The sequence below is a fragment of the Eleutherodactylus coqui genome, chromosome 13 (genome assembly GCF_035609145.1).
Source record: "Eleutherodactylus coqui strain aEleCoq1 chromosome 13, aEleCoq1.hap1, whole genome shotgun sequence".
Classification (NCBI taxonomy): domain Eukaryota; kingdom Metazoa; phylum Chordata; class Amphibia; order Anura; family Eleutherodactylidae; genus Eleutherodactylus; species Eleutherodactylus coqui.
In genome coordinates, this window is record NC_089849.1 from 41,519,996 (window position 1) to 41,543,076 (window position 23,081).

Below are 23,081 nucleotides of genomic sequence, written 5' to 3' on the forward strand. Positions count from 1 at the left end.
GCAAAACAGTAGACTTAAGATCCGGGACGAAAACACAGGATGACACCGGTCCTGCAGGCCAAGTTATCTGACCGCCACCGCTCCTGGATGAGGAAAATCTTCAGAGGAGGATAAGGGTAGGGACACTCCACAGACACTCTTGGTTATAGTACCTCTGCACAGTGATCTTAACCTTGTCTCTCCACTCTCATGCGCATGCTCTTTCCTCCAGCTCTCTTTCTTCCGCCGTTACTGGCATATAGATCCTCAGAAACCGCTTCTCCTCTTCCATTCTTCACCGCATGAGGGTTGAAGTTGCCCCCAGAAAAAATGGAACTCTCTCTAACACACTACCACAACCAAAACATTCATATTTATCATCTGTCAAGACCACATGGCAGGACATAAATTGATACATTGCAGGCCTCTCCCAGTCTCATGCAAACATTAACCTGTCACTTGCTGCAGCTGTGCAATACACATAACAAAATGACTAGACAACTTTGCACAGTGCACCAAGAAAAGACATAACATTTATGGAGGCGCCAGAAATATACATTCTGGGCCACTACACAACTCCCTGTCAACACCATTTTGAAGGTAAGATCTTTTATTTTCACTTTCAATGAATCCCATGATGCATCAGCCCAACATTAGCTAAGGCTAATGTTGTCTGCAGGTGGAACACTTTTATCATTACCTTCTGTATTCCAATAAATAAGCTACAGACCATAAGTAAACAATCGGGAGGATGAGCTGTGATTTCCTCTATTATAACTGTGTGACAGGAGCTTTGTAATCCTTATCAGTAACTGATACAAGTGCCTGTTTGCCCCTGATCATAGTTTCTGTAGTAGATGCATGTAACAGCTTCACACAAACTGAAAAATTGACTGAGAAAATGAACAAGTAACCCCCAAGTAGATCTGATCTGGTCAGATTTGAGATCACATTACTATCTGAGGAAGGAGAGACTGGGAGTTTTAGAGAGAAAGAAACAACTAGCCAAGGTAACACTAGCCTACTTATATATACTGCAGGGATAGCTGCATAATGAATGCTTTCTTAAAAATCACTGGCGTGGCCCTTTAAATGGGTTTTTCCACTAACAACATTTATCTTCTATCCGCAGCATAGCGGATAATTAATCACTGGGACCACAGCGATCCAGACATTTGTGCAACCTGAGTTGACCACTTTTCCAGCTACTTCTTTCAGATGAAGCAAGATTGCTGAGTGCATCCATCTCTTATCTTTGACATGGAGAACTTTAGGGTGCGCAGATGTCAGGATTGCTGGGGCTCCAGCGTTTAAACTCCCAGTGATCAGACATTTATACCCTATCCTATGGAAGGAGAATAAATGTTATTAGTGAAAAAACACTTTTAATGAAAGTTAAGGTTGCCCTATACCTTAGATTGCTTTGGTTGAATGCTCATTTAACCACCAGCTACTACTCCTGCCCTCCTCCTGCCGTATACTGAGCATGCATGTGTTCTTAATAGCGATAGATGAATAAGTCAGACAATTGTAGCAGCAGTTTATCTCCATTGCGAATTGAGGATTGGGCATGTTGAAATCCAGCATGTTCAATCCTTATGTCCCTGACACCTGCTGTTAGTTCAAAGTCATGATGCCTCGTGCATATTTGATTGATGACTGCGGTTGATGAGTTTGTTTAATACCTGAAGATGTTACAAATCTTATGAGTCATTTAGATTTGTAAAGTAGAACTGCAGACAGTTCTCTTTTATACCCTGGATACAGTGGACTTATTCCATCCATGTCAGTATTGCACTGATTAAAGGGCTTGTCTGGGACTGAAGTATTGATGACCCATCCAGCTGATGGTTGGACCCTTTTCACTGGTAAAAAGTTTAACTTTTTCTGTAAGCCTGTAATAAATTTTCCATAGACATTGATGAAAAACAACTCAAAAATTTAGATGCAAGTGGCAAATTTCTAAGCTTTGCCTCAGTTCTATCCCTCAGCATACTAGATCAGATTGATTACTCTGATCCAGACAGCCGCGGGTGGGAAGTAGTAAATCCGTTGCGTCACATTACAGTGCAGTACATTGTATTTGCTTTGAAGTGCTTCGAGCTCCAAGTATTCACATTGGTCATGAAAGGGAGAGATTCTGAAATGATAGAAATGATCGTTCTTGCCAGTACGCTATATTTCTCCCCTGTACATTTACACCTAAATTGTATCTCTCAAGGCACAAAAGCACAAAAATAATAATTTAGACTGTTCAAAGCCTGATAATAAAGTCCTTAGTCAGAGGCGTAACTTGAAGCTCCTGGGCCCCGATGTAAAACTTGTAACAGGGCCCCCAACTATAATGCTTTACTCATAGTACTGGGTTCCCTATATGGAGAAGAGAGGCCTTATGGACCCCCTAAGGCTCCTGGGCCCGGGTGCAACCGCATCCCCTGCATCCTCTATATTTCCCCCCCTGTCCTTACTGGCTTGAAGGGTATATTGGATCTAACTCTAATTAGTGAGAATTAAGGGCCATTCACATGGGACAATTATCGCGCAAAATTTGTTCAAATGAACAAAAATGCATGATAGTCGTTATGTCCAAAAGCACAGCCATCGTACACTATTTCTTTACTTTTCGTTCACTTTCAACCAACATAACAACCATTGCGGGATCGCTCACTTCTCGCTGCGTCTAAATGCTCCCCGCTCAGTGTTTCACGTATAATGTAGATACTTAGTGGTGATCTGCCTGTCTAAATGATCTGCACAAGCACGAACAACCAGCAGTAGCATCACCCGCTCGTACAGATTGTTTAGCTGGCAGTCGTTCCGTGTAAATGGGGTATAAGTCTGTGTTCATACTACCATCATGGCTTCCATATATAACACAAGCCATGATGCTGTCAACAGACTCATTGACTATGGGGTTTATTGTGGGATCTGTCATTTTGATGGGCAGCAGTTTTTTTACGAGTCTGGATAGAAGATAAAGATGCTGAACAGAGGGTCTGCTCAATTAGGGCCCCTTTACGGCTCAGCCAGACGGGCGTTTTTATGTGCGAATGTATGTGCGCAAAAACACATGCGTAAAAAATTGTGCGTGACCCAAGTGGGCGTCATGTTGAAAAAAACGCACCTGGCAGCGTTTATGTGCACATAAAATGCGCTGCCCACTATCCCCTGCTGCAGCTGTCACAGCCGCAGCAGGGGATTCCTTGGATGTGAAACCCCTGGATGCTGGCACAATCAGGGGTTTTACCTTTGGTCAATGGGGCCAACGGCAGCAGTGGCGGCCCCATTGACATACAGAGAAGATCGCGATCCTCTGGCACAGCTGTGGCACAGAAGCACGATGTTCTCCCATTGGATTCAATGGAGCCGGCACTACAGCCGGCTCCATTGAAAGCAGTGGGCTGCCGGCAAGCCCTGCAGTTATTTTCGGGAAGGGCTTTAAATATAAAATGTGTAAAAAAAATATATATATACTCACCTCTCCGCAGCTGCGGGGGCTCAGGCGCATCCAGCCGGGTCTTCTCCTGCACTGCACTGAAGTGCTTTCAGCAGCCGGGGATTTAAAATTCCCGCCTGCTGAAGGGGCTGCCTCTGCTTGGCTGAACACTGCGACTAATCAGGGGCAGTCCTTAGCTGCCATTCAATAGCTGAGTGCTGCCTCTGATTGGTCACAATCCCCGCCTGCTGAAAGCATTTCAGAGCAGTACAGGGAGAAGACCTGGCTAGATGCGCCTGAGCCCTGGCAGCTGCGGAGAGGTGAGTATATTTTTTACACATTTTAGGTGTCATTTTCAGAGAAGGGCTTATATTTAAAGTCCTTCCCCGAAAATCACTGCCAGGCCTGCCAGCAGCCCATTGCTTTAAATAGGACCGGCTGTAGCGCCGGATCCATTGAATTCAATGGGAGAACATCTTGATCCTCTTCTACAGCTGTGCCAGAGGATCGCAATCTTCACTGTATGTCCTCAATGGGGTCGGCCCCATTGGGCACAAGGCAAAACCCCTGGATGTGACAGCATCCAGGAGTTTCACATCCAAAAAAGACGGATGCTGCAGTTACTTGCGTTTTAAAATCCACTGCCCTATATTTACGACTGCACATTTTTGTGTGCAGGTAAATATCGGGCATATGACTGCTGCCATTGAAAAGCATTGGTTCTTAATAGATGTGGATCGCAAACGCAAGTAACATGCGCACAGAAAAACGCCCGTCTGACTGAGCCCTTACACTGAACGATAATCATACAGATTCTTGCTTGATTGCAGGAATGGGAACAGTAACGTCCAGTGGCAGCAACTTAATCGACGAATGATAATTCTTTTGTCATTCAGTTTCAAACTAAACGACGATCGCCTGTATAAAAAGACCCAAATACTCAAAATTACCTAATAAGGTTTATGGAAATAGGATTTCTAACATGGACAACCCCTTCAACAATAAAAACAAGTACTTAGACATGTCTTGTTTGGAGCTGTGCCCTATTCTTGTACCAGGCAGCACATGACAGTTGCAATGATATGGGATCATAAAGCAGACAGCTTTTCCCATAAAAGATGAATGCAAGAGAGGAAACTTCACTATAATGCTCTCATTAGATATACTAAGAGCTTCAAGCTTAGGGCCCAACGTCCAGGGACGGGTTTGATTTGCGGAATCAGCGCAGAAGATCCGCACATCAAGCTGCCCATATGGAAGCATGGGCGCCCACAAATGAAATAAAGCAAGCAGATTTGATTTGCAGACCTTTTGGTTTGGAAGAAAAAAATTGCAGCATGCTCCATCTGATTCGCGGGCCATCCGCTATTGAATTGTGGACGGGCCGTGGATTCTGCAAGAAAGCAGGAGTTTAAAAAAAAAAAAAAAGCGCATGCGTGGCAGCGTGCTGGACGGTGCTTTCGCACACATCCACAGTGAAGAAAATGAAAACAGGTAAGTAGAAGACCTGCAGTGTCCTTGGCCGTGGGCAGGGTCAGATTCCGCTGCTGATTCCCGCATGTGGAATTCGATCCGCCCGTGGACATGAGGCCTTAGTCTCCGTTTAGCAGGTTGCCATTTGTTTCCTGCAATTTGGCTGTGGCGAATAGCACGGTCGACTAATTGAATGGTTTTTCACTTTACTATTAGCAGCCTATGGTTTCATCCAGGATTTCGTCTGGACACCATTTTCGGCCCTTCAGATGGCCCCCTGGGACAGAACTCCTGAATTGGGTGTAAAACATTGACTTTATGTAGCCTAATATTAAACTTGTTAAGTACTCTTTTTTTTGTTTGTTTCTTTGCAGATGTGGATACAAGTATGGATTCTGTGAACGATCAGGAACTGCCACAGCCAGCAGGTGAAATCAATGGTTTCTTCTGTGCAGCACTGTGTTTACATCAAGTTTGGGCCGTACGCTTGACGTTTCATTGATGCACGTCTTTCCATTACTAATCTCCTTGCTTGCATTTCTCCTGAAATAATTACTACCTCTTAACTCTGTGTTGTGCTGTTACTCTGTTATTGCTCCTGGAAATTTATCTGTTGTCCCCCCTTATCAATGAGCATTGGCCCTACACAGTCTGACACTATCAGCCCTGAAAGGACAGTGTGCTAGTATGCAGGCTCACACTGTTATCAGTTGTCCATTTATTCATAGGGTACAACTTTATGATCAGTGGGGGTCCAACCAGTTGGACTCCAACTCATCAGAAGAATGGGAGGGCCTGCATAAATACGGGGAGGTCCCACATGCACGCAGCTGTTCCATTGATTTCAAACGGAGCGCTGTGAATTGCCAAATACAAGCCCTTTGCAATCTCTGATGTTCCCATTGAAAGGTCAAAACTCCACTGATCATAAAGTGGATAGCGGATAACTTTATATTTCAGCACAACCCCTTTAAATCCCCCCAACAGTTTAGGATGAACTCTGTTAGTTCTGGAGAAAAAGAACATTACAGTTTTGGACCAACAGAGCTCATTCAACTTTAAATGGATGCTACCAATTTGATTTTGGTATCATCTTAAATCTAGGCTTTGAAATTACATCAAATTGTGGTGTCAAAATGTTATGTTGATAGTGTTGGGGGTCTGTCAACGGAGACCAGTGCGAATGTTGCCTGAGTCCAAATTCAAAGGAGAATTATCATAGGTGAGAACCATAATAAGCCACTACACACACACAGTCTAGTGATATCAGTATGAATTCTAGTTTATTTTCAAGCATTGCTAGTTTTTATGCAAGATGAAAAGAAGGCGTTTCCAAATGTTACCTGATACTTAGTTTCAAAGTACTTTGCTGACCAAGTCCTCATTCCAACAGATTACAATATGGCTGTAAATCAAAAGCCTTCTAAACAAAAGGCATCAGCAAAACTGTGTGAAGTGGACATCAAACAGTTACATACGATCATAAAGATGACTCCATACTGTCTGAGTACATACTTAATTACACCGCTTCCCAGACCAGAATGTAATCTTAAAAGTCCATTGTGTTCAACAATTTGTACCGTATATACTGGCGTATAAGACGACCTTTGAACCCCGAAAAATCTGCTCTGAAGTCGGGGGTCGTCTTATACGCCGGTAATACAAAAAAAAGAAAGTGTCAAAAAAAAAAATCATTACTCACCTCCCCTGGCGTTCTGCGGCGCTGCTGCAGGCTGTCGCTCCCTCCTGGTCCCTGGCAGAGCATTGCTTTCTGGACGCAGGGCTTGAAATCCCCACCTCCAGAAAGCTAATACTGTGATTAGCTAACACACGCCGTCAGCCAATCACAGCCATTCAATGACATCATTGAATGGCTGTGATTGGCTGAAGGCACGTGTGTTTTCTGGAGGCGGGGATTTCAAGCCCTGCGATGCTCTGCCGGGGACCAGGAGGGAGCGACAGCCTGCAGCAGCGCTGCAGAACGCCAGGGGAGGTGAGTAATGATTTTTTTTTTTTGCTCCGCTGTATTCCCGGCGTATAAGGTGAAAGTTGGGGGGGTCGTCTTATACGCCCTGTCGCCTTATACGCCGGTATATACGATACATCAAAAGAGGGGGCATTGTTTCTAGTTTGCACATAAAACTGGTTTTGCCACCTACTTAGTATTCAGTACCTTCTGGTCAGAAGTTCAGACTTGTATTTAAGATAGCTGAATAAAATAATACATTTAGTATTTTAAAATCATCATCCAAATAAACGCTTGAATATACCTTTTGACATATGATTCTATATCAAAATTCTATTAGCAACTTCCGGAATGTTTTACATATTTTTCATTTCCATATTACATAACATTATACAACCAAATAACTAATGTCACATTTATTACACTGTTTCCTTATCTTTCTTATGTTAGGTTATTAAAAATATGATTGACCCCTATCAGTAGCACTTACAGGACAGGAGCTACGGCTATTGAAGTGGGGTTGGGAATATGGATCTTACAGCTGTCACTTTTCAGTCATTGTGTGCAGAGCAGAGAGGGAGAGCATTGGGGAAGGAAGCTGGCAGTGGAGAAGATCTGTGATTCTCCTGTCGCTCCCTGTCCCAGGGGAAGGGTGACATGAATTTTTGTTATTACCCCCTTATAAGCCAGAGAGCATATTTTCTCTATGATTTTCACGTTGGGGTCTTTTTTCAGAAAAGGAGTGAAATGATGACGACTTGCTCATCTGATCATACAAAAAAATTAAAAAACTTTTTTCTATTACACAACTGAAGTGTCAGAAGTGTATTGAATGGCTTCACTCCCTTTGAAATCTATGGGAGTGATGTCTTCTGTTACACTTCAGGATCCGATCCCATGTGGACATCTGGCTCGGCTGCACTGACAGCAGATTAGCAGATCATCTGTTTGTTGGGGATCCCTTATGGTGGACCCTCACCGATTAACTATTGATAAGCTATCCTGAGGATAGGTCATCAATAATAAATTCCCAGAAAACCCTTCAGTCCGCTAAATTTCTCAGTATTTTTAATTTTTTTTTAATGAAGTTGAGATTTCCCCCTATTTAATGCCTTAATGGGCTCTGAAAAGAGGAGAATATTATGTAAATGACTCAAGTAATTTATAGTGTATTCATCCCAGTCGTCAGCACGCTGGGCGCACTGTCTGATATCACCGTCTGATTAATTTTTATGTTATCAACTTTATCCAATAAACGATTTGATATTAAAATATTGTCTGTTCGTGATAATTAATTAAATTGAGAGGAAAAGTAATTAGATTTGTTTTCAGTGGGATTCAAGATCTGCCATACACTATTCAACAGTTCATTAGATTGTATGTCATGATGGTTTCTTCTCCCACGTTCATTAATACTAATAGGCAACTCAAGAAAAGGAGTACAAAACTCATACAATAAAGAATGAATATAAATTTATTGGAAAATACAAGCAAAATAAAAGTAAGGAACGGGTGCCAAGGAGTATTACAGGATAACATAGAATGGTAGATTTGGAAGGGACCTCCAGGGTCATGGGGTCCAACCCCCTGCTCAGTGCAGGATTCACTAAATCATCCCAGACAGATATTTGTCCAGCCTTTGTTTGAACACTTCCATTGAAGGAGAACTCACCACCTCCTGTGGTATCCTGTTCCACTCATTCATCACTCTCACTGTCAGAAAGTTTTTTCTAATATCTAATTTGTGTTTCATCCCATTGCTTCTAGTCTTTCCTTGTGCAAATGAGAATATTGCTGATCCCTCTGCAGTGTAACAACCCTTCAGATATTTGTAGACAGCTATTAAGTCTTCTCTCAGCCTTCTTTTTTGCACGCTAAACATTTCCAGATCCTTTAACCGTTCCTCATAGGACATGATTTGCAGACCGCTCACCATCTTGGTAACTCTTCTCTGAACTTGCTCCAGTTTGTCTATGTCTTTTTTAAGGTGGAATGCCCAGAACTGAACACAGTATTCCAGATGAGGTCTGACTAAGGAAGAGTAGAGGGGGATAATTACCTCACATGATCTAGACTCTATGCTTCTCTTAATACATCCCAGAATTGTGTTTGCCTTTTTGGCTGCTGCATCACATTGTTGACTCATGTTCCGTCTATGATCTATTAGTATACCCAAGTCTTTTTCACATGTGCTGCTGCTTAGCCCAATTCCTCCCATTCTGTATGTGCTTTTTTCATTTTTCTTGCCCAGATGTAGGACTTTGCATTTCTCCTTGTTGAATACCATTCTGTTAGTCACCGACCACTGTTTAAGCTTTTCTAGATCTTTTTGAATACTCTCTCTCTCTTCCCTAGACAGAGAGAGAGTAGATGTGTAGCTACATGTGTAGTCAGTTGGTAGTGTTAAGCCAACTTTTGAAAACTGGTTCAGCAAAAAGTTCGTCTCAGTCCAACTTCGTTCGAATTGAATCGGGACTTCACTGGTCCCCATAAAATTAGTGGTCGGCACTGTTGCCTTAGGCCACTCACACAGGCGTTTGTAAAAACGCAGCTTTTTACAGCACTTTAGAATTGAGGTTTTAGCTCACCCTATCATTGCAAGGAGTGATGTGCGTTAAAAATGCGTTAAACGCATGAAAATAGAACATACAGCATTCGTTTTAGTGCACGTTAGAAACCCTTTGCTAAAACGCTTGTTTGAGAAGCCACATTGATATCAATGGAGGCTCAGTACAGCGTTTTTACTGGGCGTTTCAATTAGCCGCTAAACGATGTAAAAAAAAAAAACCCTGTGTGAATGGCCTCACAGCGCTGGGGCCCTAGGTTCAAATCAGAGCATGGACAACATCTGCATGAAGCTTGTATGTACTCATTGTGTCTCATAATAATCACGTTTATTTATATAGCACCTACATATTACGCAGCTCTTTACATCACTTGATATTTTCTGTACCCATTGGGGCTCATAATCTATGTTCACCTATTAGCATATTTTTACAGTGTGCGAGGAAAGCAGAGTACTCAAAGGAAACCCACACAAACACAGGTAGAGCATACAAACTCTATACAGATGTTACACTTAGTCAGATTTGAACCTAGGACCCCAGCACTGCAAGGCAATAGCGCTAGCCATCATACTTCTTCCTACTTCTTCTTCTCCATTTGGCCTGGACGAAGCGCTCGAGGCTCGGGTTTGCACCCAAACAGGGTTCAGCTAGTTCAGTCTGCTCAACACTAGGAGTCTGTAGAATGTACATGAATAATAGTAAGAAACAATCACAGATGAATCCATATAAATCCATTCCAAGGACCACTAACAAAAGCTTCAGAGCGTATATTTAATAAATCCACTTTGTTTGTGTAAAAAGAGTGGCTGATAGACCATACCCATAGGTCGGTAAACGTGGAGTCCTGAACATGCGTTTTGCAATCGTTTTTAGGGAACATCTACTGCTGCCAAAACCCAATACAGCACACAATATTGCACTAAAATTCCTACTGCCTGTATCGAAGATGGTGCTGCACGTGAAGCACCGCATGCGCAAGATACCCGGGTGAGGCAGTCACATGACACTATGACATTCAAGCAGAACTGCGTGTGAAAAAGACCATGTACCATTAAAAAGACCTAGCAGCCCTTGCCAGAGTCCGTTTTCTTAGTATGTAGTGTAATTGCTTGAAGACTGTCAATCAGGGCACGGATAGGCAGGGTTAACAGTACCGGTATTGTTGTATCTTGTCTCCTCATTTCACTCACCCCTCGAACGGTTTGCTTGGCCTTGGTTCCCTTCCCAAGCCAAGCATCTGAGAGGTGAGTGAAACGAAGCAGGAGGGGAGATCATGGCCAGCCATTATCCTGCGCAGCCAATCAAATTGGGGCGTTGCTTGTGGGCATGCATCTTGTCTCCACCCATTCTTCTGGTGGAGACAAGATACAACAATACCGACAGCACCTTATTAATAATCATCTCTTGCTGGGAGCTGCAGAAGCATACTGTAAGTTCTTAAAAACCACTGCTACACATTATCCCATAAGTGACAGAGCGCTGGAATCAGCATGCCTGTCACTACTTTATGTTGCCCTCAGTGAGGACAACATAAAGTATATGACAGGTTCCTTTTAGAGTAAAGGAGAGGAAAAACAAGAAGCTAATAAGCCTCTGCCTGTTTGAAGTCCCACCTCTTTCACTTCATTTATTCATAAACCATCTTCCTAGTGTGTATCGTGGCGCTCTTTATTTTCTCCAAAAAATCATTATTATTGCACAGATCCTCACAGAGAGGAAAATAACATAACAACAATAATGCTAAAAGGAAAAGAAAAAAACACAAACCGCAAGAAGGAGAAAAGAAAAAAAAGCTAAAGGGAAAAAAAACCACCAGAGAGAGAAAAAGGCAAGCAAAAAGAGAAATACTAATACCTTGGTACATTTTAACTAGTAAGCGGAGTTTACTCTTGTTTACTAAATTTCTATAGAATGAACTTTTTTCCATTTCAGATCTGAGTGTCCGCTCTTCAGAAAGAGTGACAAATCCCGATCCCCGTGCTGCCATATACCAGCTCAGTAAAGAAGAGGATGAGTCACAGTCAGAGGGCACAGAACAGACAGATCTCCAAGAAGAGGAACATAATGGTAAGGAGGAGTCATTGTGCTTTCTGGTTATGAAGTGTTTAAAGGTCATGTGCATTTGTGTTACACCTGGGCTATAGACATTGGGGAAAATTCAAGAAAGTATTTACACCAGTAATGGCATAGAAAATTCACGAACTTTGGTGCATGCCATGTTTATACCAAAATGTGTGACTTTTGAAAAGTGGCTAGAAAAGGAGTGGGGCTCAGCAGGAGTGCGAAGGCTTTCCACAGCCCATCAGGTTTACTATAATTATTTGTCGCAATTCACTCCAGAGTAGTCTTTACTTATACTAGTACCGGTATGTAAAATGCCAGTCTAAGTAAATGCCCTCCAATGGCATTATTGGCACAGTTACAGTTATAAGGGGGCATGCATACGTGGATAGGTGATAAATGTTCTTCACGGGGCAACTTCTTTGAGATCCCATCTATAAATTCTATAAAAGTGTTGTCCCATGTGGACATTGGGCATAGGGACATTGCTCAGGTGTTACTCAGAAGCCAAGTATGTTCTAGAGCAGAGTGCTGCTGCAAAGATCTTCAGCCCTCAGCTTCATTGTGTGTTATATCGCTACTAGAGATGAGCGAGTATACTCGCTAAGGCACATTACTCGAGCGAGTAGTGCCTTAGCCGAGTATCTCCCTGCTCGTCTCTAAAAATTCAGGGGCCGGCGGGGGGTGGGGAGGAACGGAGGGGAGATCTCTCTCTCCCCCCCCGCTCCTACCTGCTCCCCGCCACAACTCACCGGCGCCGGCCCCCGAATCTTTAGAGATGAGCGGGGAGATACTCGGCTAAGGCACTACTCGCTCGAATAATGTGCCTTAGCAAGTATACTCGCTCATCTCTAATCGCTACCCATTTATTTGAATTGCCTCCATGTAATACAACATTTTCCAAGCAGCTCTACATAAAACAGAGCCCAACAAACAAAACAATCCAGAAAATTTAAGAGCCTTTACCAGTTCACGATGATTGAGCAAGAATGTTCCTAAGAATGTTCAATTGCCTGATTAACAGGTTGTTTGAAGGTGCCACCCAACGCATGACCAAACGCTGATTCCTCAGGTGATCGGATCTTTCATGCAGCAATAAAAATCATTATTGTCAGCAGTACATCTCCGTGTAAATGGGGGAAGCGCTGCCAACAATTATGAAACGCTGTGGAGGATGACCAATCGTCCATCCCCTACAGAATCTGAATTGGTCGGTGTAAAGGTCACCTATATGAGCACTGATCTCTGATCGATTTGCATTCACCATTAGGACCATATCTGTAGATGTAAAAGGACCTTCACTCACCATACTTACCAACATATTAGATAGTGATTTCCAAATTAGTCAATTCAGACTTTGTTTTTTTTCTTGTGGAGGCACATGTAAGTTCAGCTTTTCTTCAGTTGCGTGTGTAACTCAATATGGACATGGACGCCATCAAACTAACTGATACGTGCAACTTGAATATTGGATTGGAAAGTTGGTGATTGGTGAACTTAGGAATTAATTTTTGTGCCTCAACTTGGAAGTAAACAGCATAAGATATTGGGTAAATACATTGAATCATAGAATGGTAGAGTTGAAAGGGACCTCCAGGGTCATCTGGTCCAACCACCTGCTCAGTGCAGGATTCACTAAATTATCCCAGACAGATGTCTGTCCAGCCTTTGTTTGAACACTTCCATTGAAGGAGAGCTCACCACCTCCCGTGGTAACCTGTTCCACTTATTGATCACCCTCACCGTCAGAAAGTTTTCTCTAATATCTAATCTCTGTCTCCTTCCTTTCAGTTTCATTCCATTGCTTCTAGTCTTTCCTTGTGTAAATGAGAATAGGGCTGATCCCTCTGCACTGTGACAGCCCTTCAGATATTTGTAGACCGCTATTAAGTCTCCTCTCAGCCTTCTTTTTTGCAAGCTAAACATTCCCAGATCCTGTAACCGTTCTCCTTGTTTGTTTCCCCTGCTCTGTGCATTTGTGTAGAAACATTTTAGTTTGTGATTGGTGTCTCTTGCTCCTCTGCCTTCCTTCAGAATTTTTTTCTTTGTTCTTTTTTTTTTCACTTCTAATACCGAGGTTCTCAACTATATTCATAAATTGTATATTTTTGCCTGGCCTTTCACTTCCCTTCCATATTGTTTAAGTTTAAAGTTCTCCTAATGAGTGAAACAAGGCGCCCACCAAATATATGCTTACCTGTCTTTGTAAGGTTCAACCCGTCTCTAGCAAGGAGCACATCATATAGATAATTCACTCCATGGTGTAGAAATGCAAATCTTTGCTGACAGCACCATCGACGTAGCCAGTTGTTCACCTCTAGAATCCTGTTCCATCTCCTTATTCCATGGCCATCCACTGGGAGGATGGATGAGAAGACCACCTGTGCTCCTAGTCCCTTCAACTTCCTGCCAAGGTCATCAAAGTCTCTGCAGATAGTTGCAAGGTCCTTTTTTGCAGTGTCATTTGTCCCTACATGTATTAGTAAGAATGGGTAATGGTTTGTAGAACTGAAGAGTCTCGATAGCCTATCAGACACTTCTTAAATTTGTGCACCTAGAAGTCAGCTCACCTCTTGTGAGGTATCAGGTCTGCAGACAGCGGCCTCTGTTCCTCTCAATAGGGAATTCCCCACAACCACCATACTCTTCTTCTTCTTACAACCACACTTCTTTCTCTCCATCCAAGAGGACTCAGAGTGCTTACTACACAGTTCTTTGATGTACCACTTTATTGCTCACCTGCGTCAGAGCCTGGCACCAGTTCCTGAGTAGTGTGCTTACTGACTGACTCCTGATCTTCTTGCTTCTTTGGGTCACATGTTTTTATTCCTTGGCTTCTATAGTTACACTGAAAAACTTTTATTCAACATTCTGAAGAGTTACTTCTGTTCTGTCAAGGAAATCCTCATCTTTCTTAATGAGTTTCAGTGTAGCTATTCTCTCCAGAAGACTTTTCACCTTTTCCTCCAATAGAGACACCAACTTGCATTTCTGGCAGGTGAAGTTTGACTTTTTCTCTAGTAGGTCTTTATCATATGGTTACTCCCCCCTTCTATGTTTATGTCAACTTCCGAACTTCTAAAAGCCAAGAATTCTTGTAATGATATATAACCTATAATATGCTACTAAGTGTAAAACTTAGCTCCAATCTCTGGTCTGGCGATGTCCTCCGAGCAGCTAGACCCAGCAATCGTTCCACTCACAGTGACTCTTCGTTCTTCCTGGAATGAATCGGGAGTATGCAAATGATCTTTTACCTTCAATATTTTTTCTAGCTATGGACATTTTGGGGAATTTTGTTTCCAGGAAATATATTTGGCAAAAAATAATTTTTGCAATTGGAGACTGAGCCAATGGTTCTATTGCCAGACCCTCTCTTTCGTCTCCTTTATGATCTTCTAAGCTGTTCAAGTCAGAGTCCAAGTTTGATAATAAATCAGTTTAGAGAATTGTCCAGGAGAGGAGAGAGAGGGATTGGAGACAGAGCCATCAGACAACCACTATGATTGATTTCCTAGTGAAAGGCATTCTGCGACTTGTTATGCTCTGTGATGTGCAGAAACCAAATGGTGAAAATTTTTATGAAAACCCAATTACAAAAAAAGACTTTTAGCCGAAAATGCATACATTTTAGTAAAGAAAATGCCCCCAAAGGTGTCCATAGTCTTTAAGCTGTGTTAGTTTTAAGCAGTCTGTTAGCTGTGGTTCATAAATCAATTAACATCTGGTCTCATAAGAAGATCGAAGATGGTAGTACCAAGTTCGTGACTCTCCTTTATAACGCAGAGCAGTGGGATGCTAAATAAGATCAGTTCCCTCTCAGTTTGACTTGGCCCAGTCATGTATTATATGGTTGCCCGTTTGATTGAATGGGTAGCACATTTTCTTTGATTACTGGAGCAAGCCCTATAAATCTACACATAATGTAGTTCCCTAATCTATAGGGCTGTGTACCTCCAAACACATTTTCAATGAAGCCTGCCCATGTAAGAGGTATAATAGTAGTAGGCCTCCTTGCAGAGCACTTTCCCCTAACTCTATTAGCATGAATTATTAGCTTGTCCTGTTCTTGCAGTATCAGCTCTTCCTGCCACAAGCCACTCAGCTCCTCATCCTCATCTGCTGTGGGTATGGTGTTCATTTTTCATCCGTTACCACCCACTCTTTGCAGACTGCCATAACACCAGCTTCTGTATCTTGGGTGTCCTAGATTCGAGGGTTTTTCTCACTCCTGTGCCTACAATGCCTTCTAACTACTAAAGAGGAACCTTTACAAAAAGTCTATTGTTTGACCACAAAACCACATAGATATAGCTTCTGTCTGAAAGAAAAAAATCTCAACCTTTGGGCAGTTCTGTGAGAACCTACTCATCTCAGGTATTTCATTCGTGATGTCTGTGATGATTGGTATTAAAGGATTGCTGAATAATATATTGTCTACAGACATACAGCTATGCAAAAATGTAATAATTTTGACCATCTATATCAAATCTAGTAACAGTATCAGGTATAGATCTGCCCCAGTTGAAGAGGTAGCAGTCGCACCTGGTCTCTTATATCTGGGAGGCCTGAAAGCCTTTTCACACCCCTGGCCACTAACTTCAGATTGGCTGAAGGTGGCAGGGGCCCTAACTCAAGATAGGTGCAGGTCCCAAAGGTGGGATGTACATTTATCAGAATTTTATAGAATATCCTATGATGCTTGAGAAAGGCGTATAATACGCCGAAACGCGTCGCTATGATTTACCAGGTGTTGTATTTCATCATATGAGGCTTTGACCTCTTTTATTATATGTACTAATAAACTCTTTTGTCTCAAATTTGAGACTGACTATTATACATCTCTGAGATTTAAAAGGTCTATGATGAGTTAAGTAGCGCAGGTCCATAGTTTTTTTCTGCTTTTACTGCATAGAATATCCTATAGATATGCCATAAAAGTCTGAGATGGAAATACCCATTTACGTTAGTTAACCAGCCAAGAGGTTCTGTAAGAAAAGTATCTCAAATGTCTTGTAATTTGTGCCAAATATGGTACAGTTTGTGCATGTCTCATCTAGTTTTAATCCTGCCTAAATTTAGGACAGCGTTAATAAACCTTTCCCAATGTTGCTCTTGAATTATGTAGTTTAAAAGGGTTGTCCAGCAAGGCAGAATCATTATCCAGAATTGTCTTCACTTCCCGCCTGATTCCGGGTCACATAGTATGGACTCTGTCTGTTCCATCATGTCATCGATGGATGTGGCTGTTCAACTCATCTTGATAACTAAGCCATCTCCGTTCTTTGCAGTGGAGGTTACAACCCCTGGGCCGGCAGTGGAGGTTACAACCCCTGGGCCGGCAGTGGAGGTTGCAACCCCCGGACCGGCAGTGGAGGTTTCAACCCCCGGGCTGGCAGTGGAGGTTACAACCCCCGGGCCGGCAGTGGAGGTTACAACCCCCGGGCCGGCAGTGGAGGTTGCAACCCCCGGGCCGGCAGTGGAGGTTGCAACCCCCGGGCCGGCAGTGGAGGTTGCAACCCCCGGGCCGGCAGTGGAGGTTGCAACCCCCGGGCCGGCAGTGGAGGTTGCAAACCCCGGGCTGGCAGTGGAGGTTACAACCCCCAGGCCGGCAGTGGAGGTTGCAACCCCCGGGCCAGCAGTGGAGGTTGCAACCCCCGGGCCGGCAGTGGAGGTTGCAACCCCCGGGCCGGCAGTGGAGGTTGGAACAACTGGGCAAGCAGTGGAGGTTACAACACCACCAGTCCAAACAAGGTTTCTTTCTCCCTGGACAACCCTTTCATTATATTGCTGTTATCTTATGGCTGTCCATTTTTGAATATTAAGTGCTAATATCTTTTTGAATTAAAGTAATTGCTGGCTTTTCTTCCACCATAAACCAGAAGTCTTTCCGCAGCAGACTTGTGTGGAAGTGTCATTAGCAGGGTTGTGTATGTACGGTTTGACTCACAGACTGCAGCCTAGGCTCAGGATGTGGTAATTGCCTTGGTGTGGCAGTGATGAGTTCTCAGCAGGCTGCTCGTATTCATACTGTGTCCAGGGAGCGACAGCCGGTTAAGGCGCTAATGTGTTTGTGGCTTTCTGCTAAATATTGAGCTATGGTTGGATTTACAGAATTTCGTGTTGCATCTGTCGTGTGAGTAGAGATGGTTAACCAGTGTATATTTTGGGATGGCGGTGTTATTTTTGCATGTGCCATGAATTCGAACCAAAATCGACCTCTAGCAACAAATACTCAGAAAGGTAATTATTTATCTCATTTTATTTAGGTTACTTATTTATATAGCACATACATATTCCGCAGCGTTGCACATCACTTGATATTAGGTTCTGTCCCCATTTAGGCTCAAAGCATAGATTCACCTATTGGTATGCTTTTGGAGTGTGGAAGTTAAGTGGAGTACCCGGGGGAAACCCATGCAAACACGTAGAGAACATACAAAATCCATGTAGTCAGATTGTAACCCAGCCCTGCGAGGCAAGAGTTCTAACCACTGTATTATTATGAGTTGTGTGGTTCTGGTGAGAGGAACGTGAATTACATTTCTGATACATTTCATCCTGCTACATTTTACCTATAAGCTGAGTGTTCGTGCTTATTTTCTGCTATTCCTGTGTTTCTGTCACTTTTTGTAGCAGTTGTGTCACTCACTAATTGTAGATCAATTTCTGGACTTGTGAGCACCGTAGGTGAGACGCTCTTCGAGAAGAGTAATTGCACCTAATTAATATTAATACCTGGCTACAGTTGGCATATTTACTTCCCTAACTACTGCATTAGGCCTCATTCAGACGAGCGTGTGTAATGCGCGCGCATAATGCACGTTTCTAAAAGAACCAGTGGGTTCTTATGGAAGAGTTCATATGCGCGGAATTTGAAGCACATAACAGCGCACATCTAAAAAAGATAGGACATAGGTGCGCGTTTTGTAGGGGTTTCCATTGACTCCTATGGGAGCAGGAGTTAATGGAAACTCCTGCACAGGGAATAGCTTCGCTGCTACTTATAGCAGGGTATTTAAAAGGTGCTTCTGCCCAGAAGCACCTTTGAAACGGCCCACTGTTAACGCCGTAGTCCCTGCTAAGATGAGGGGACTCCCCGAGGGTTCTGTTAATCCCTGCGGGGAGTCCCCTCATCACTGAACACTGTGACAGCAGTGTTCAGTGATGAGGGGACTGCAGCAGGGATGAAAGAATCCCCTGCCACAGCTGTCACAGCTGTGGCAGAGGACCGCAATGCTATTTCATTGCTTTCAATGGCGTGGCAGCGCTGCTGCCGCCCCATTAAAAGCAATGGGATGAAGGCAACCCCCGCAAGGATTTTCGGGGAAGGGCTTGAAATATTAGCCCTTCCCTGGAATTAAGCCCTAGCTGCTTGAAAAAAATAATAATAATACATCACCTCTCCGGTGCTGTCCGGTGTCTTCTCCCCAGTTTCCTTGCACTATTCTAAAGCATTTTCTTCTGGCCGGGGATTTAAAAATTCCCCCCTCCTGAATGCTCTAGCTCTGATTGGCTGAGCGTTGGGACCAATCAGAGGCTGAGTGCTGCTTCTGATTGGTCACAGTGCTCAGCCAATCAGAGCCAGCCCTTTCAGGAGGCGGGGAATTTTAAATCCCTGGCCAGAAGAAAATACTTTAGCACAGAGCCGGGAAGAAGACACGCCAGAGCCCTGAGAATGCTGCTAGGTGATGTATAATTTAAAAAAAAAATTTCCAGCAGCTAACACTTATTTTCAGGGAAGGACTTATATTTCAAGCCCTTCCCTGAAAATTCCGGCGTTGGTTGCCTTTATCCCATTGATTTCAATGGGGTGGCCGCAGCGCCAGCCCCATTGAAAGCAATGAAATAGCATCGCGGTCCTCTGCCACAGCTGTGCCACAGCTATGGACACCTTTGGGGCCTTTTTTAACTTAGATGCATGTATTTTTGGCTGTAAATCAATTTTGCATTGGGTTTTATTAAACATTTTGCATAGCTTGGCCTCTGCAGCTTCTTTGTAGGACAGAGTATGCTGTAGCAAACTGTAAAATGTCATTTCCAGTGAAATCCATCAGTGAACTCGTCTGACAGCTCGGTCTCCAGCCCCACTCTTTCCTCTTCTTGAACGATCTTCTAAGCTGATTTATGACCAAATTATATTTTTGCATTAGCAGAGCATACAGTAAATATAAAGAATGAATCTGCGGAGGTGGCAGCATCTGAGCAGTCAGAAGGTATTGACTTATCCTATGGATATGGAGCAGAGTGTGCGCCCTACACCAGCATCCAGCTGGAACATCGTAACACATCATATGATGTCAGCAGACCCGTGAACCTGGCAAAGCTGTACTGTGACATCTGTGGACTGGCATGCAACAGCTTCAATGTTTTACTAGTGCACAAAAGAAGTCATACTGGTACGTGTCCTCTCCCAGATATACACTCTTTGTAAAAAAAAAGATTAAAAATCAAGCACTTGATGTAGTTGTTGTTTTGCTCTAAAACTTGGCATGTAGTTCCATCTCAGGCAGATATGCAAATGATTAAAGTTGTAGCATGATTTGATGAGCGATCTTGCCACCTGAGACCCTGAAAGTGGTTCCCCTTTGGCCTATAAAAAGGCTCTCAGAGGCTCCTTGTGTGTAGTGACCTCTTCTTCCGCTTGTGTAGCGCTGGTTGACCACTAGACGCCTCTACAACACAATCAAAGAGATTTCGCAGAGTTTGAGAGGGCAACAGGGCATTATTGGAATTTGAGAAGCTGGATGGTCATATCAACAAATTTAACAAGACGCTATGCTTGGGTCTACCATTAAGACCATATGCCCTGCTCATTTTTTAATTTTCATCTTTGCCTTTAAGATAGGGGAAGACACTGCATGAAAAGTTATTGTGTTCACTTTACAAACAATAGACTAACATACTTAGCTAGGAATCTTTGGCAAGATAGCAAAACTTTCCTAAGCTAAGATGGCTTAACCTAGGGTGATAAATCTCATTATTGGGGAATCTTCATAACCCAAAACACAGGAGATTCAGTATTTTCTGGCATCCCCCTAGGCGCCTCTAGACTATTATATTATAACACTCACCTACATTGGAAAGCCTTTTTCTCATCACTTTGCACAGAAGTAGGCCGAGTGTATTGGTCTAGTAGTCCCTTACTCCTTACCCTAGTATCTATACAGGCAGTCATGTATATTGTTTATCTATGATGCACGTTATTAGTTAGTGCAGTCTAATTTTTTAGACAAACATTTAGACTACTGTATCTTGTGACTTGGGTGACGCCCGTACATCAAGGTGTTCACTTATCAGTCATATGCGCTCTTGAGAAGCTCTTCTTTTGCTTATCTGCGATATCTTTGGGGTGAAACACGTTGAATTAAATATCGGAGCTTGAGCATTAAGCAAAGCATTACAAACTGTAATTGAGTCAAGACTAACATCATTGGAGCTCAAATATTATCTACTGGAGAATATACCCAAACGCTGCTCCATAGGGACCATACCGGCTACTTTTTCTTGCAGTGATGCTCTATCAATCCAGATATCAAAGGCAAGCATGCATACCTTTAGCATGTAGTGCTACCATAGGTTGTGCATCGTTTCGTCTAGTTTTGAGGGTTGGACTTTCACCTTACATGTATGTCTGAATGTTGAGTGTTGTCCTCCTTCTTTTGTTGCCCCGTTAGAGATTGGCGATTGAATCGTCCCAATCTCAACATACTGTGTGCCCTTGAATGTTTTTAACAAAGTTAGAAATTACATTTATCTTTTTAATTTAAGTCTATTGTGTGAAGGGGTGTGGAGGTTTTTTACCACTAGACACCCCCCACGACACAATCAAAGAGATTTCGCCCAGTTAACAGAGTTTGGTAGGGTAACAGGGCATTATTGGAATTTGAGAAGCTGGATGGTTATATCAACGAATTCTAACTAGACTGTTAGGAGGTTTGGGACCAGTGAATGTGTGAGCGCACACCAGGTGACTGGGCTGAGGACGCCCTTGACAGTCCACCAGTAGAGAGGATTGTCTTATCATTCGACAAGCACTAACAGCCCAAATTGTTTCATTGTCCACCATACAGAAACAGGTGGTACCATCGATACAGGCCCTGTGTCTGTCTGAACCATTTCCAGGCGCTTAGGTAAAAAAACATTTGGTCTCACAGTGCCCATTAAATGTACTGCCTTTGACACCAACCCACCGTTGCCTCCGTTCGCAGTGGTGAATAACGCAACTGGACTGCTACGGAATGGAATCGGGTTGTCTTTAGCGACGAATCCACCTTTGGTTTGGGCACTTATAACGGCCCTGTTGATGTCTGGAGACCTAGGGGTGAGCGCCTCAATCCTGCTTTTGCGCACTTACCCCAGTGCTGGTGTGACGGTCTGGGGGCCATCGCATATGACAGTCGGTCACACCTAGTAGTGGTACGAGGGACAATGACAGCTCAGTGATATGTTCAGGACATTCTGCAGACACGTTTTCCTATCATGGTGGCTTCCAAGAGACATTTTCCGGCAGGATAATGCTCGGCCGCACACACAAGGGTTCCACAGGAATGTCTCCACAACATTGCCACACTTCCGAGGCTGCCTGGTCGCCATATTTATTGCCAATAGAAGATGTATGGGACAATCTGGGATGCTAAGTTCGACAACCTACGAGTTTGCACGATCTAGAGGCTCAGTTACAGCAAATGTGGAGCGATATGCCACGGGATACCATACAGAACCTGTATGCCTCCATGCCCATCCATATCACACCTTGTGTCCAAGCTAGAGGTGGTACAACAGGGTACTAGAGCCTCCATGCCCGCGGTAGCAGTATCACATCTTGTATCCAAGTTAGAGGCGGTACAACAGGGTACTAGAGCCTCCATGCCCACCCATATCACATCTTACATCAAAGCTAGAGGCAGTACAACAGGGAACTAGAGTTTCCATGCCCGCCCGTATCACATCTTGTACCCAAGCTAGAGGTGGTACATCAGGGTACAAGAGCCTCCATGCCAGCCCTTATCACATCTTGTATCCAAGCCAGAGGCGATACAACAGGGTACTAGAGCCTCCCTTCAGTTCAGTTTTTCGTAATAAATGATCCTTTTTCTCTTATATTGTAATCACTTACTTATATCATTGTTACAATCAAGAATAGAAAGTTGCATTCAATTTTCACAACTCCTTCTAGGAGGGATTTTTTTTACAATGAGTGTATTATGTATACAACTATAGCATTTTTATTATTTCTAGAGATTTTTAATGGCACAATAATGAAGACATAAACACAAAAATGCTCCAGTGTGATTGACTTACATAAGTCTATACACCTATCTAGTCCAAAGCACAGGAATGCTGGTATGCATGCATTTAATACACAATGGGTCCTGTATTCTCCTCCCAAGGGTTCATACACACATTCCGGATCTGTTTTGTACCCATCCTAACTACGCTACCCATAGCTTTTTATTAGCACCTGCTAAACTCCATGTGCCTTCTATTTTCACGGAGTTAGGGCGCGGTCACACGAGCGTAGGCGTATTTACGTTCGCACATGCGCAGCGTTTAATCGCTGGAAAGAACGTTCTTTCCGGCGATTATTACCAGAGCT

The 23,081-nt window shown here is 43.3% G+C and overlaps 1 protein-coding gene across 1 annotated transcript in view; it reads left to right on the plus strand.

The window, feature by feature from the left end:
• IKZF3 (IKAROS family zinc finger 3) overlaps window positions 1-23,081 on the plus strand; it is an 84,078-nt gene that overhangs the window by 33,487 nt on the left and 27,510 nt on the right. The window contains exons 2-4 of the mRNA XM_066585815.1: window positions 5,263-5,316; window positions 11,354-11,488; window positions 19,639-19,881. Coding sequence (XP_066441912.1) covers window positions 5,263-5,316; window positions 11,354-11,488; window positions 19,639-19,881 — 432 coding nt within the window. The remainder of the gene's footprint in view (window positions 1-5,262; window positions 5,317-11,353; window positions 11,489-19,638; window positions 19,882-23,081) is intronic.